The sequence below is a fragment of the Oryza sativa genome, chromosome 12 (assembly GCF_034140825.1).
Source record: "Oryza sativa Japonica Group chromosome 12, ASM3414082v1".
Classification (NCBI taxonomy): Eukaryota; Viridiplantae; Streptophyta; class Magnoliopsida; order Poales; family Poaceae; genus Oryza; species Oryza sativa.
In genome coordinates this window covers 9,631,956-9,649,329 of record NC_089046.1, presented here as the reverse complement: position 1 = coordinate 9,649,329, position 17,374 = coordinate 9,631,956, and the positions used below count along the sequence as shown (strand labels likewise).

The 17,374-nt window shown below is 40.8% G+C and overlaps 1 protein-coding gene across 1 annotated transcript; it reads left to right on the top strand.

Annotated features, from left to right (window-relative positions):
* Positions 1 to 6,659: 6,659 nt before the first annotated feature.
* LOC4351945 (tryptamine 5-hydroxylase-like) lies at positions 6,660 to 8,927 on the top strand. The gene is made up of 2 exons (NM_001423452.1): positions 6,660 to 7,887; positions 7,984 to 8,927. Exons 1-2 carry the CDS (start codon positions 6,973 to 6,975, stop codon positions 8,638 to 8,640), a joined length of 1,572 nt encoding a protein of 523 aa, NP_001410381.1. The 5' UTR covers positions 6,660 to 6,972; the 3' UTR covers positions 8,641 to 8,927.
* Positions 8,928 to 17,374: the final 8,447 nt, after the last annotated feature.

The window sequence follows — 17,374 nt, the reverse complement described above, 5'->3', positions numbered from 1 at the left end:
CAGAGATGGAAAGCAAGCGAGAGAGATCTGATCGGATTAGCGGTTTCCTTATATCGCAGGACTGATATCGACCGACGCGATAATTGGAATTGAATCGCCTGGCCGTTACGGAGGCAATCGTGGGATCGGTCGTTGCAAAAAGGATAGAGGCAGGCAGACACAACGCACGCCACGCCCTCGCCCCGGCGCGCGTGTGGCTTTCCGATTTCCACCTCAACCGGTCAACAGGGAGCCTCCAATAACTCCCTATTTAAGTTGAGATACTCCTCGTTTAATTCCTGAGGTGGCATTATTATTCTTAACATTTATTATGGGCCTTTGAGATTTAATATAATAAATCGGGCCTAGCTCTATTAACATGTATATCGGGCTTACAGTCATCTGCCAAACATTAATAAATGAATTCCGGAGAAACCGAAACCCATGTCATAAAACACCTCTACAAAAACATCTTCTTCAGCTAACATATGACTAACTTTATTCGGCGAGCGCCGAGTCCACACCACCTTTGATTATGGGAATCCATTTAGTATTGTTTTCACGTCCTAAATCATTTATCGAATTCTATTTGAGGCACATATTTGTCACCTTCAGTGAATCAGTTTTAATCATCAGTTTAGTGATCCCAAATTCCCCCACCGGGTCTCACTGGTGGAGAAACCGTCCCGGTTTGCAACTCTCGTAAAGTTCCGGGTTGCAAACCAGGACCATGAATCTAAAATTAAATATGGCTATCTTTAGTCCCACGTAAAATAACCGTAACTAAAGATTTAGTTCAGATTAGCAGCACATCGGCACGCTCGGCACGATAAAATATATGGCACTGTCCCAATCGTTACAAATCACCACTCCCACTGTACCAATTTTTTCAGTTGATATGAAATTTTAATACCATGTACTTCCTCTATTTCATATTATAAGTTGTTTGGTTTTTTCTTAGTCAAACTTAGGCCCCATTCGTTTTCACTAGAAATACCGGATGAAGTTTTGGATTTTCATGGCACGCTTTTCAAACTGCTAAACGGTGCGTTTCGTGCGAAAACTTTCTATATAAAAGTTATTCTAAAATATTAGATTAATCTATTTTTCAAGTTTGTAATAACTAAAACTCAATTAAGCACACGTTATTACCAACTCGTTTTGCGTGAAACACTTAATCTTTATCTTGATATTTATCTTCAGGAGATTCAAACACCACCTTAAAAGTATGATCAAATTTATAGAAAAATATACTAATATTTTCAACACAAAATAAACATATTATCAAAACATATTTAATGTTCAATTTAATTAAACTAATTTGGTGATGTAAATTTTGCTAACTTTTTTTCTATATAAATTTCGTCAAATCTAAAGAATTGTAACTAAGAAAAAAGCTTACCGACATATAATATGAAACGGAGAGAGTAGTTTCTAGGTGACTGAAAATTTATAAATATTTAGATGCCTGAAATTCAGGAAATGGGCACGAGCGTGCGTGTGCCCACCGTAGCGATTACGACATGTCACCCTTTCCAACCGCTTTTTCCGAATATGCGTGTGTATACGTAAGCCTGTGCGGCCGGATCGACGCCGTGCGCGATTGGTCGGTCATGTAGGTCATCGTCGTCGAGCGAGCGAGCGAGCAGCCAAGCCAGGAAACGCCTGGTCAACCCCGGCGTTGGCTGTTCTCAAAAAAACCCCGGCGTTGGCTAAGCTCACCGCTAGGTTGGTAGATACTACAGTAGTTTGAAGCGTACTCCCCCGTAAAAAAAAAAAAGACAAACCTTTAGTTTCCATATCCAACGTTTGACCGTCCGTTTTATTTTAAAAAATCATTAAAAAAAATAAAAAGATAAGTCACGCATAAAATATTAATTATGTTTTATCATCTAATAACAATTAAAATACTAATTATAAAAAGATTAACATAAGATGGATAGTTAAATATTGGACACGGAAACTTAGAATTTGTTTTTTTCGAGACGGAGAGAGTAGTATCGGGTTGTCCCGGTCAAATCGAATAGAATCGAAATCGATGGGCGCCGCGGCACCTTGGATTCCGTGGCTGACCTCCCGGACCTGCATGCTACTGCCAAATTAACCTCACTAAAGTTTATTTAGTTAATCCTTTAATTAGTTTGCTCATTCTTTGGTCGGTTAATCTCTAATATAAGCGAATTGAAGGGATTAATTCCACATATAATAGAAACAAGATAAATCCTGTTGATTTTCTTAGAGGAGGGATTAACCGACGAAAGTCTCGCAGGCATGAACCGAACACGTCGTAAGAGGAACGGCCTATGAACCGAACACGTCGTAAGAGGAACACGTCGCATGTCCTTCCCGACGTTTGACTGTTTGGGGGATCCAGTGAACGAACGGCGCAACTTCTGTTCTTTTCATCTTTTTAACTTTTAAGCTATTTCATACATGTATGTACATGAGCTTACGAGAGACAGTGGTTGCAGTTATCCGAGTAGTACCTTAAAGTTCTGAGTTCAAATCTTCGTAGGAGCGAATTTTAGATTGGGTTGTTTACGGTGCTAAGTTCTCTATTTCAATGGCCGTATATATCCAGTTGGATGTGGAGGCCGGGTAAAAATTACCCTTCTCTAAAAAGATAAAAAAAATGTACATGAGCTTAATTTATTGATGAATGATTATATTCTAGTGCAATTCAAGTTTACTCTCTCTATCCAAAAAAAAAAGAGAAACCTGGGTTTCTGTATCCAACGTTTGACTGTCCGTTCTATATGAAATTTTTTTATAATTAGTATTTTCATTGTTGTTAGATGATAAAATATGATTAATACTTTATGCGTGACTTATCTTTTTAATTTTTTTTATATTTTTTTCAAATAATACGGACGGTCAAACGTTGGACACGGAAATTTAGGGTTTGTTTTTTTTGGACGGAGGGAGTATACTTCAACGATGTTGTTTATGTAGTCTCGTACACCGTACTTCAGCATCGGCAAACGTAGAACTAAATTTTAGGGTACACATTATGCGGCATCTTTTCCTCCGGAGAAGAATGGCATTGACTAAATATATTCCAAGTTGACTAAATATAAAATAAATCTAATATTTACATATAAGCATCTTTATGAAATTAATAGTGATCTTGTATTTATTTATCCTTTTCTTCCCTAACAACTTATTTATCCGGAAGAATTGAACAGTATGTAGCGGGGGCTCAAGCACACCTGCCTCATGTTGGATTCGTCACTGTACTTCAGTGCTCCTCCTGATCGAATACAACGTACGATGTTGTTTTATATTTATTGATATACTGCGAATATATTATGAGTGAAGTACGCTAGCTATCTAAAGTTGAGGCCATGTCATTTAGTTTCTAAAACTCTTATAGATACAGCTATTTAAACTTCTTAACACTGGTGGAGAAACTATCTTTACTCTCGGTTGGAAACCCTTCTTTAGTCCCGGTTTTTCAACCGGGAGTAAGGATCCGGAACTAAAGATGTCTATTTTTAGTCCCGGTTGAAATAATAGGGATCTTTAGTTCTACTAAAGAGAGAGGATCTTTTAGTCCCAGTTAATGTTACCAACCGGGACTAAAGAGATAATAGCGGCGGTACCAGATGGTCCCCTTTTTTTTTCTTTTTTTCTTTTTATTTTCTCGCGAATCAATTAGGCAAATCCCCAAATCAATCCCCAAATCAAAGTAACGTCCCAAATTCACATCACCAAATCCACATCACAAATCATAAAGTTACTTATACACACAAATCAAATACATCACAATATCCTAAAAAATACTCAAATACATCACAAATCCAAACAATGAATCATAAATTTGTACATCTTAGTGAATCACAATTTTTTTTTTAAAAAAAGAAAAAACAATGCCACTGCCGCCGCTCGCCACGACCGCTGGGCGCGGCCCCGCCGGCCTTCGCCCCACCTCCCGCCGCGCTAGCCGCCGCCCGCCGGATGGGAAGGGGAGGAGGAAGGGGAGGAGTTGGAGGAAAGGGGATGAGGAAGAGAGTTAGAGAGGATAGATCTGAGGAGAGGGGGCGAGATTCGATCTGCCTAAGTTGTAACTGTGGAGGAGAGGATAAGTGATAGGGATTATATATACGTGTTCAATTTATCAACCGGGACTAAAGATCATCCCGGTTGGTAATACCAACAGTGACTAAAGTGGTGATCTTTAGTTTCGGTTATTGACACCAACCGGGACTAAAGATCCTCGGCCCCCTGACATATATTTGACAGGGGATGAACCGGGACTAAAGATTACCAACCGGGACTAAAGATCAAAATTTTTATAACTGGGACTAAAAACAATCTTGTATAAAGTGGATTTTGCCAGACCGATCAAAGATGATTTCTCCACCAATATAAAGTGTGTCATTTCGATCCAAGATTGCAGGGATCCCTTCATAATCTTACGTAATATTGATGTGACATATATGCCACATGGAATTCAAATATGGTTCCGTACCACTGAACTTGTGGTATTTAAATGTTTGTCTTTTCATGGTGTATTCAAAGTGGCTGCTACTTCGGGGGCAGCGAACTTAACTCGTGCATGCAGTGCCACCGAAGTCCAAGTGATTCAGCTTCCACGCACACAGTACATCTGAACGCTGTTGTCATTTGATAACATTGGCCTTCCCGACACCTCCTTCCATGCTCTTAAGTCACAGCGCGTGCACATGAATTAGCGGCGACGCTGCGAGTGCCACACGTTTTTCAAGCTTGGAGAGACTGGAGAGGGATGGAGGAGATGGAGAGATGGAGGAGAGAAGCTGAGCTGCAGCCAGTAGAAGAAAGGGGAGAAGGGATGAAGTTTAGAAAGGAGGGTGGAGGAGGAAGACGAGGGCATTTTAGTCCAAAAAAAATTGTAGAATGGTCTAAAGGGTACGTAATGACATATATCAAATAATAGGGAAATTATAATGGCATGATTACAAATTGTTAAATAGTAACGATGTATTTGAAAACCGTTAAAGTTATATTGGCACCAATCCAATTAACCCTTAATTATATCAAGAATGTTCAACATGTCAAATTATTTTTGTTTTCCATATTAATGTACGGCACTCATGCATGTATTTAAGTTCTATTATGTTTTTTAAGTAAGGTTAGTTTTCAAAATGCTAATTAACACAAATGATGAAATATCTCCACCCGGTGCGCATTTCATACTGCAAACGTTCTACTCCCGTTGTACCTATTTGCTGGTGATATTTGAAAGGCAAAACTCTTCTCTACTTTTTTAATAAAATAATGGAAAACCAAATTTTCTGACTCCGGATCTGGCTTCTGGGTAGATTGTTGAACCTTCACCGTGTTTAGATTCTTCAAACTTTTAACTTTTCTATCACATTAAAACTTTTCTACACACATAAACTTTCAACTTTTCCGTCACATCGTTCTAATTTTAACCAAACTTTCAATTTTATTTTAGTGTGAACTAAGCACAGCCCTTATGGGGGTTGACTTTTCTGCAGTATTGTCCATTTGTCCGTTTCACTAAGTCAAAGTGCAGCGGGCACATTATATATTCCTCTCAAATGACATCTGTGCATGATTTTTATTTCTTTTGGGTGTGGTTAGTTCTTTGGGTGTAAAGTTTTTAAAGTATACGGACGCACATTTGAAGTATTAAACATATACTAATAACAAAAAAAAATTGCAGATTTCGCTTGTAAACTGCAAGACAAATTTATTAAACCTAATTAATCCGTCATTAGCAAATATTTACGGTAGCATCATATCAAATCATGGCGTAATTAGGCTCGAAAGATTCGTTTCGTAATTTACATGCAAATTGTGCAATTGGTTTTTTCCCCACATTTAATGCCTCATGCATGTGTCCAAACATTTAATGTAATGTTTTTGGCCAAAATTGTTTGGGATCTAAACAAAGCCTTTGTGCTTTATATGTAACATCTGTGACTGTAAAGTGGGCATATTATACTCCCTTCGTTTAATATTGTAAGTTGTTTTGATTTTTTTCTCTAGCTAAACTTTTTAAGTTTGATAATTTTTTATAGAAAAATATAGTAACATTTTCAACGTAAAACGAACATATTATCAAAATATATATTCAATTTTATATTTAAAAGAAATAATTTGGTGTTGTGGAAGTTGTTAATTTTTTTTATAAATTCAGTGAAACCTAACTACGGTTGTTTAGAAAAGAACGGCTTATAGTATAAAACAAAGGGAGAACATATAAAGTATAAAATATAGAGGTCAGACCTCTCTGGTTGGTAGTTGGGGCATGCTTGACTGAGCCGTGGCAACCAATTTTAAACTTCAGAAATTAGGGCTTTGAATTGCTTCATTAATCAGTTTGGGCTTTTGGATCTCTACATTAACTCACGTGTGCTAATGATAGATTAATTAAGTTTAATAAATTTATCTCGTGATTTCCAGACAAATTATGAAATTATTTTTTTCATTCGTATTCGAAAACCTCTTCCGATATCCGGTCAAACGTCCCATGTGACATTAAAAAAATTCTTTTCGCGAACTAGACACAGGAGTATAGGAGGAGCGTGCTTGGTCGATACGCACTTCACACGTGCCATCTTTCTATCACATTACTGTTCATGCCGTCAATATTAATTTCCTTATCTTGGATGGTAGCAACTAATGCAATCATGCATGATGATTATATATTTCTGTCTACAGTAGTCTATGCATAAATAATTTGATGCAATTAATTCCACATTAATTCGCTGTTTCAACATCCATCTTACTAGTTAGAGTACTACACAAGTATACACTATCTGTCGCATTCCACACCTTGATCTCAGATAACGTTGATCTCTTCAACTCATGTGATAAATCTAATGAAAATCTTCAGTGCCCAACGTGTGCATCTACCTCTCCTCCAACCAACCACCCACTATATAAACCCTTCCCCACTTAACCACGGTTAGTTCATACCAACACATCTCCATTGCTGCTTAAGTTTCTTGGACCAAACGTGCACCCCAAGTGTTCGACGATATGGAGCTCACCATGGCGTCGACGATGTCGCTCGCGCTGCTCGTGCTCTCCGCGGCGTACGTGTTGGTCGCGTTGAGGAGGAGCCGGTCGTCGTCGTCAAAGCCACGGCGGCTGCCGCCGTCGCCGCCGGGGTGGCCGGTGATCGGGCACCTCCACCTCATGTCCGGCATGCCGCACCACGCGCTGGCCGAGCTGGCGCGCACCATGCGCGCGCCGCTGTTCCGGATGCGGCTGGGGAGCGTGCCGGCGGTGGTGATCTCCAAGCCGGACCTCGCCCGCGCCGCGCTCACCACCAACGACGCCGCGCTGGCGTCGCGGCCGCACCTGCTCTCCGGCCAGTTCCTGTCGTTCGGCTGCTCCGACGTGACGTTCGCGCCGGCGGGGCCGTACCACCGGATGGCGCGCCGCGTGGTGGTGTCGGAGCTCCTGTCGGCGCGTCGCGTCGCCACGTACGGCGCCGTCAGGGTCAAGGAGCTCCGCCGCCTGCTCGCGCACCTCACCAAGAACACCTCGCCGGCGAAGCCCGTCGACCTCAGCGAGTGCTTCCTCAACCTCGCCAACGACGTGCTCTGCCGCGTCGCGTTCGGCCGCCGGTTCCCGCACGGCGAGGGCGACAAGCTCGGCGCGGTGCTCGCCGAGGCGCAGGACCTCTTCGCCGGGTTCACCATCGGCGACTTCTTCCCCGAGCTCGAGCCCGTCGCCAGCACCGTCACCGGACTCCGCCGCCGCCTCAAGAAGTGCCTCGCCGACCTCCGCGAGGCCTGCGACGTGATCGTGGACGAACACATCAGCGGCAACCGCCAGCGCATCCCCGGCGACCGCGACGAGGACTTCGTCGACGTCCTCCTCCGCGTCCAGAAATCCCCCGACCTCGAGGTCCCCCTAACCGACGACAATCTCAAGGCCCTCGTCCTGGTACGCCATTAATACCCACCATTAAAACTCTCGAATTGACTCGCCGCCATTGTTGCTCCTCCTCTGATCTTGACATGACGTGACAACAACCACCAGGACATGTTCGTCGCCGGCACGGACACCACGTTCGCGACGCTGGAGTGGGTGATGACGGAGCTAGTCCGCCACCCACGGATCCTCAAGAAGGCGCAGGAGGAGGTCCGGCGAGTCGTCGGCGACAGCGGCCGCGTCGAGGAGTCCCACCTCGGCGAGCTCCACTACATGCGCGCCATCATCAAGGAGACGTTCCGGCTGCACCCGGCGGTGCCGTTGCTAGTGCCGCGCGAGTCCGTCGCGCCGTGCACGCTGGGCGGCTACGACATCCCGGCGAGGACGCGGGTGTTCATCAACACGTTCGCCATGGGGCGCGACCCGGAGATCTGGGACAACCCGCTGGAGTACTCGCCGGAGAGGTTCGAGAGCGCCGGCGGCGGCGGCGAGATCGACCTCAAGGACCCGGACTACAAGCTGCTGCCGTTCGGCGGCGGGCGGCGAGGGTGCCCCGGCTACACGTTCGCGCTCGCCACCGTGCAGGTGTCGCTCGCCAGCTTGCTCTACCACTTCGAGTGGGCGCTGCCCGCCGGCGTGCGCGCCGAGGACGTCAACCTCGACGAGACGTTCGGCCTCGCCACGAGGAAGAAGGAGCCGCTCTTCGTCGCCGTCAGGAAGAGCGACGCGTACGAGTTTAAGGGAGAGGAGCTTAGTGAGGTTTAAGTTAAATTAAGTAATGATTAGCGATAGATAGATTTTTATTATTTTTATTATGTTTTGGGATAATAATAAGGGTTAAAGTTTTGTGCTTGCTAAGTAACCTGGAGGCTGGAGCTGGTAATATTGTGACTAAGCAGAGAAGCAAGCCTGTGTGATTTCGATGTAAAAGTACAGGATATGGTGCCTAATGAATAAAAGAAGTCAATAAGTGGCGTATTTCTCTTGTAACTTGTAAGCTATATCGAATTTTAAACTTTAGAGATTAATTTATGGTTCTTTTTGTTATGATTAATGACCGCCAAACTTTAGCTTAATACTATAAATTTTGCCGAAAAAGTACTTTTCCCCTTTGATCGGACGTCTTCATGTAGCGGAGAAAAGCTCGTGTTTCTTTTGTAGTATTGGAAAGAGGGACAGAGCCACATGTTGGGTAACTTGGACTAACCACCCCCCACATGGCAAAAAAAGAAAAAAAGAAAAAATAAATCCAAAAGAAAAAAAACTAAATTTATACTTCAAAAAATATAATATCTCCAAAAATTTCATATGCACCGGACAACATGATTCTTCAAGGGAAAAATGGTGACGGTCAAATGGAAAAATTCCTGGACAGCGTCAATGATTTTACAAACGTTGGACTTTCAGAGATGTAGCGTAGCGCCAGTTCAGTGGTTCACGCTGCTTACAGTATGGGTGCGTTTAGATCACGTCAAAATTAAAAGTTTAGTTGAAAAGTTGGAAATTTGTGTATAGAAAAGTTTTGATGTGATGAAAAAATTAGAAATTTGAAGAAAAGTTTTGGATCTAGACTGGCGCCGCTGTACTTCCTGGTCTTAAAAGCGATTTGAACCCATCGTCTGAAACTTCTTCTTCAGAGAAGAAATATAGGGCCTGTAGTTCGTGAAATTAAAATTTTTGGGTGTCACATCGGATATTTAACCGGATGTTGAAAGAGGTTTTCGGACACGAATGAAAAAACTAATTTCATAACTCGCCTAGAAACGACGAGACGAATCTTTTGAGCCTAATTAATCCGCTATTAGCACATGTGAGTTACTGTAGCACTTATGGCTAATTATAGACTAATTAGACTGAAAAGATTCGTCTCGCGATTTTCTCTCTAACTGTGCAATTAGTTTTTCTTTTAATATATATTTAATGCTCTTTGCATGTGTCTAAATATTCGATGTCGATGTGATGTTTTTTTGGAAAAACTTTTGGGAACAGACGGGGCATAGTGGGTTGGTAAGCGTTTTACGGAGTAATAGACTACTAGATCGACCGATGAGTTGTCTGATCTCTCTGCGGTGTGACAGGCGATGACAAGCTGCAAGAAGACAAGATCAGGGAGCTATTTTTCCACTTCTTTCGGGACTGATTTGCTGGATGTTCATTCCGTGCAATTCTGTCATGGAACATTCCACAGTAAAGATTGTCCCCTCCTTCATGTTTTTTGTTTCCAAAGGGCCCAGGCTACCTACACTACAGCTGCTTCTTGCTCGACGGGTGAGGTAGGTGACAATTTCAAATTGTAGTTGCTCACTACCAGGAATTAATTCAATGAAGACAGTGCATAAATTGAGTTTGTACTAGTTTCTATGGTGTGAAGATGTGCCACGAATTAAAGGGCATTTTGAAAAGATTCTTAATCATTTAAACAAGTGATATTTGATCACGAACTCTCCTTCTAGATTGGAAATGAAGATTTATTCTCCTGTTCCACATGTCGCCGTTGTTGAGTTGTGATCCAAATTCATTTGCGCACATATAAAGGCTAGTTTTGGACGGAGCGAAGCGAAGGCCCGGGACGTCTAGGGGGGTCACGGTACGGATCTTTATCCTTTTAGGATTTCACCTTCATATATATATATATATATATATATATATATATATATATATATATATATATATATATATATATATATATATATATAACACACTTCTCGTAAGCCGCCGTTCGGCATTGTAACCTCACCCCGATATAGTGAAGATATTTTGCTGGCTGGTGTTCATAGTTTTTTCTCTCCTGCTTTGGAAGGGTTTTTCACGTTAAATCTCGTGTTTTCTATGATTGATCTATTGTTCTTTATTGTTTGTTTTCCTATCATTTCCTAACAAGTGGTATCAGAGTTTGTTCTCACATTAGGGTTCCGGGATGGCATCGATGAAGTATGATCTACTGCTGCTAGACTAAAAGACGAGATTCTCGCTGTAGCAAGTTACGACACAGGCTGTTCTAACGCAATCTTCGGATCTTGATGAGGCGCTGGAAAGCTTCGGGAAAAAGAAGAAGGATGAATGGACCGCTGAGGAGAAGAGGAAAGATCGTAAGGCTCTATTACTGATTCAATTTCATCTATCTAATGATATTTTGTCAAAAGTGTTGCAGGAACAAACTGCTGCAGAACTTTGGCTCAAACTGGTATTGATCTGCATGTCTAAGGATCTAACCAGTAAAATTCATATGAAAATGAAGTTGTTCTCGCACAAGTTGCAGGAAACTGGTTCTATGTTGAACCACATATCAGTCTTCAAGGAGATCGTTGCCAACCTAGTGTCGATCGAGGTACAGTTTCATGATAAAGATTTAGGTCTTCTATTGTTATGCTCACTTCCTAGTTCGTATGCAAATTTCCGTGACACCATACTATTAAGCCGTGAAGAACTAATCCTTTTGGAAGTTTATGAGGCACTCCAGAACAGGGAGAAGATGAAAGGTATGGTTTAGTCTGACGTGTCATCCTCCAAGGGCGAAGCATTGCAGGTCAGAGCAAAGAACCTACAACAACAGCAACGATCGTGGCAAGAGCCAGAACCGGTGGAGATTGTTTGAAGTCCAGAGGTAAGAAGTTCTATAAGTATTGCAAGGAGAAAGATCACTTCATTGAAGAATGTTGGAAGCTGTAGAATAAGGAGAAAAGGAAATCCAATGGTAAGGCCTCTGTCGTCTCGGTGCTGAAAACTCTGATTCAGGAGACTGTCTTATTGTTTTTGCTGGTTGTGTTGCTGGTCATGATGAATGGATATTTGATACCGCATGTTTGTTTCATATCTGCATTAACAGAGATTGGTTCAGTTCTTACAAGTTTGTGCAGAATGGAGATGTCGTGCGTATGGGAGATGATAACCCACGTGAGATCGTGGGCATTGGCTCTGTTCAGATCAAGACGCATGATGGCATGACACGTACGCTGAAAGATATGAGACACATACCAAGGATGGTGAGAAATCTCATCTCTCTCAGCACATTTGATGCAGAAGGATACAAATACTCCAGTTCAGGTGGAGTTGTAAAGGTATCAAAAGGCTCTCTCGTTTATATGATAGGTGATCTGAATTCTGCAAAGTTATATGTCCTTAGAGGAAGTACATTGCATGGTTCTGTTACCGCTACCACTGTTTCTAATGATGAACCTAGTAAGACTAACATGTGGCATATGCGTCTTGGACATATGAGTGAACTTGGTATGGTAGAATTGATGAAGAGGAACCTGCTGGATAGCTGTACTCAGGGTAACATGAAGTTATGTGAGCACTATGTTTTTGGTAAGCACAAGAGGGTAAAATTTAATACCTCAGTTCATTGCACCAAAGGTATATTTGATTATGTACATGCTGATTTGTGGGGCCTTCTCGTAAGCCCTCTAATGGTGGTGCTCGTTATATGCTTACCATTATCGATAATTACTCTAGAAAAGTGTGGCCTTATTTCTTGCATTCTGTTCGGATGCTTTTGATGATTACTGCAGGAAGGAAACCATCGTCAGGCATCACACCACCCCGTACACTCCGCAACAGAATGGTGTGGCTGAGCGCATGAACAGAACCATCATCTCGAAGGCTCGTTGTATGCTGTCCAACGCTCGTATGAACAAGCGTTTTTGGGCAGAGGCTACTAACACCGCCTTGATCAACAAGTCACCTTCTACCCCACTTAATAAGAAAACTCCCATTGAGGTATGGTCTGGTATACCTGCTGATTATTCATAGTTGAGAGTTTTTGGCTGCACTGCTTATGCTCATGTTGATAATGGAAAATTAGAGCATAGAGCTATTAAGTGTCTGTTTCTTGGTTATGGTTTAGGAGTAAAAGGATATAAGTTATGGAATCCTGAAACTAAAAGGATTGTCATGTGCAAGAGTGTTGTTTTCAATGAATCTGTTATGTTTAATGAGAGCTTGTCCACAGATGTTATACCAGGTGGTTCTGATGAGGAGCAGCAATATGTCAGCGTGCAAGTGGAGCACGTGGATGATCAGGAAATTGAAATTGTTGATAATGATGTTCATGATACTGTCAAGCACTCATCCCCTGTTTTGCAGCCACAAGATCAACCTATTGCACATCGCAGAACAAAGAGGAGTTGTGGAGCTCTAGTCCATCTAATTGAGGAATGTGATATGGTTTATTATGCTTTTAGTTGTGCTGAACAAGTGAATACTCATGAGCCGGCTGCATATACTGAAGCTGTTGTTTCTGATGATCGTGAGAAGTTGATCTCAGCTATGCAGGAGGAGATGCAGTCTCTCGAGAAGAATGGCACATGGGAGCTTGTGCGCTTGCCAAAACAGAAGAAGACCATCCATTGCAAATGGATATTCAAGGGAAATGAGGGTTTATCTCTTAGTGAGCTTCGGAGGTTTAAGGCAAGGTTAATAGCAAAAGGCCTCAGTCAGATTCCTGGTGTTGATTATAATGATGTGTTCTCTCTAGTTGTATAGCATAGTTCAATTCGTACATTCTTCAGTATTGTTGCTATGCATGATCTTGAGCTTGAGCAGTTAGATGTGAAGACAACATTTTTACATGGAGAGCTTGAGGAGGAGATATACATGGACCAGCCAGAAGAGTTCATAATACCTAGTAAGGAGGATTATATTTGCAAGTTGAAAAGATCCTTATATGATTTGAAACAGTCTCCTCGTCAATGGTATAAAAGGTTTGATTCATTTATGTTGTCACGTGGATTCAAGAGGTCTGAATATGATAGTTGTGTATACATTAAATTTATTAATGGATCACCTATATACTTACTATTATATGTTGATGATATGCTGATTGCTGCCAAGAGCAAGGAAGAAATCACTATATTGAAGAAACAATTGACTAGTGAGTTTGAGATGAAGGATCTTGGTGTTGCTAAGAAAAATTCTAAGTATGAAAATTACTAGTGGCCGACATTCTTGTTTGATATTTCTTAGTCAGCAAAGTAACAATAAGAAGGTTCTTCAGCATTTCAACATGCATGATGCAAAGCCTGTTAGTACTCCTGTTGCACCTCATTTTAAATTATCAGCTTTACAATATGCTAGTACAGATGAGGAGGTAGAATACATCTCAAGGGTTCCATATTCTAGTGCTGTTGGTTCTTTGATGTATGTCATGGTTTGCTCTCGTCCGGATTTATCTCATGCTATAAGTTTGATTAGTAGATACATGACTAATCCTATCAAAGAACAGTGCAAGGCTGTTCAGTAGATTTTCAGGTACCTTCGAGGCACGACAGATGCTTGCTTGAAGTTTGGTAGGACTGATAAGGGACTTGTTGGCTATGTGGATTCAGATTTTGCTACTGATTTGTATAAGTAAAGATCACTCACAGGTTATGTGTTTATTATTGGTAGTTGTGCTGTGAGTTTGAAGGCAACATTGCAGCTTATTGTTGCCCAGTCTACCACTGAAGTAGAATACATGGCTATTGCTGAAGCATGTAAGGAATCAGTTTGGCTGAAAGGATTGTTTGCTTAGTATTGTGGAGTTGATTCTTGCATTAATTTGTTTTGTGACAGTCAAATTGTCACATACCTTGCTAAAGATCAGATGTTCCATGAGAGGACAAAGCACATTGATATCAAGTACCATTATGTTCGCGATGTAGTCACACAAGGTAAGCTAATGGTATGCAAGATAAGCACTCATGATAATCCTGCTGATATGATGACAAAGCCAGTTCCTATTGCTAAGTTTGAGCTTTGCTCAAGCTTAGTTGGTATAGTAGTTTAGCCCAAGAGGCTATTTGGCGCCGAGAGTGTTTTTTTCTTTGTTGTGTTCAGGGTGAAGGATTGATTTATGCTATAAAAAAGGAAATTGTCTCAAGGTGGAGTTTGTTGAGTTGTGATCCAAATTCATTTGCACACGTATAAAGGCCAACTTCGAATGGAGCGAAGCGGAGGCCCAGGACGCCTAGGGGTTGCGGGGGGTACGGATCGTTAACCTTTTAGGGTTTCACCTTCATATATACTTCTTTTAAGCTGCCATTCGGCGTTGTAACCTCACCCCGATATAGTTAAGATATTTTGCTGGCTAGCGCCCATGGTTTTTTCTCTCCTGCTTTGGAAGGGTTTTTTATGTTAAATCTCGTGTCTTCTGTGATTGATCCATTGTTTTTTATTATTTGTTTGCCTATCGTTTTCTAGCAGTCGTCACAGGGGATATATGGTCAGATCTCCCTATAAAAGAAGAAATTTCATGAGTACAGGAAATAGCTGCCAGGTTTACATGACAAAATTCTTAAATCATGAAAGCATAGGGCATGCCCAATGTTTATTACCAAACTCGGTAGTAACATGGGCCTTCATACTGTTTCTGCGTGATGGTGTAGGGTATAACTTAGGGCCGCTAAAAAAAAAAAGGAAAATTGGAACCATGCCATTATAATTTTGCAAAATTTGAGATATGCCATCCTGACCCACATGTCATTGACTAATGTGGGTCCTACATGTCATTGAGATACCGATGGCATATCTTAAACTTTGCAAAATTATAATGGCATGGTTCCAAATTACCCCTAAAAAAACTCACCGATCCTCGGCTCCAGTGACTCAGTTCTACATCCCTGTCCTAATAAAAAGACAACTTAGAAGAAGATGTGACTTCACCTAGTATAACGAATCTGGACTACCCTTCATCTAGATTCATTGTACTAGGAGGGATCACATCCCTTCTATATTGCCTTTTTTGGACGGAAAAAATACTAGCAAAAACTCATTGACACTGCAAATAGCATAATTTATTAATTATTCCTTGTTGCCGATAGCAACCATATGATTGAGCAGTACTCCCTCCCTCCTTCCCAAATTAATCATCATATATATATATATATATATATATATATATATATATATATATATATATATTTATACACCTATACTAAGCATAATTTAAATCACATCAATCAAGACAGCATGCACACATTCTCCGGCCCATAATGCATGCATCGTTTAAGACACTATGCCAATTACACCCTAGCATGCTAAAAAAATTGTATTTCGATTAAATCCGTGTCTCCATGCGGTTATATTTGAGAAATCATGGATTCTATTATATGATGATTAATTTAGGAAGGAGGGAGTAGTTATTAATCACACAATGCTTCTTGCCAGGTACTCTCTCCATCAAAAAGTTTAAGACTGAGTACATTCTTTGGTTTTTTTTTAAAAAAAAAGTTTTTTTTTAGTCACAATGTGCTAAATTAAATTATTGATTGGAACCCAAGAAACTATTTTAGTGCTTATTACTCCCTCCGTCCTATAATATAAGGGATTTTGAGTTTTTACTTACAACGTTTGACCACTCGTCTTATTTAAAATTTTTTGAAATTATTAATTAATTTATTTGTGACTTACTTTATTATCTATAGTACTTTAAGCACAACTTTTTATTTTTTATATTTGCAAAATAAAATTGAATAAGACGAGTGGTCAAACGTTGCAAGCAAAAACTGAAAATCCCTTATATTGTGGGACGAAGGGAGTAGTTACATATTCATTGGTTTTGTCACATGGTGAATGAGTTAATTGCTCATTGGTCTTTGTATAAAAAGAAATATGTTTTAGACTTTTCGATGGAGCGAATAGAAGTAGTGGCAGAGCCAGGATTTCTCTAAGCCTAGCGCTCAAAACTAAAGACTAAAGCTATCCAAAAGTACGATGTAAGGTCCATAAAACCCCTCTCTACATTCTATCCTCGCAATTACAATTTACCCAATAAATTATCGCAATTACAATTTACCCAATAAATTATAGCGCATCTATAGATGGAAAGAAGCATATCTATTATTTAGTATAGTAAAGTCAGTTTTTTTTTCTAAAAAAACAACAACATAATAAAAATAAAGCTAGTTTGTTCGTATGTATAGTGATGCGTTTGTGCGTGCTTTTGCAGTTTATTTGAAACAAGTCAGTTTCATTGAGAATTGGAACTTGAAGCGGATGCACCGCCGCGGCTATATCACAGTGATTCTAGCCTTCTAGGAGTTGGAGGACGAGACGCTGAAGCATATGGTTTTGTTTGTAGGATTGTTAGGCTATATGTTTATTCTTACTAGTCCAAACAAGCAGTCTAAATAATCAGTCTAAGAGGGTGTTTAGATCTCACCCCAAAATCACCCTATCACATCGAACGTTTGAACACCTGCATGAAGTATTAAATATAGGCTAAAAATAACTAATTGCACATATTACGACTAATTTACGAGACGAATCTTTTAAGCCTAATTGCTCCATTATTTGACAATGTGGTGCTACAGTAAACATTTGCTAATAACAGATTAATTAGGCTTAATAAATTCGTTTCGTGGTTTACTGATATATTCTATAATTAGTTTTTTTATTAGTGCCCGAACACCCATGCGACACTCTATATAATATCTGATGTGACATACCAAAACTTTATACTCTAGATCTAAACACTCCCTAAGCCTAGGGCTGAGGCATGGTACTGATCAATTTCTAAGTA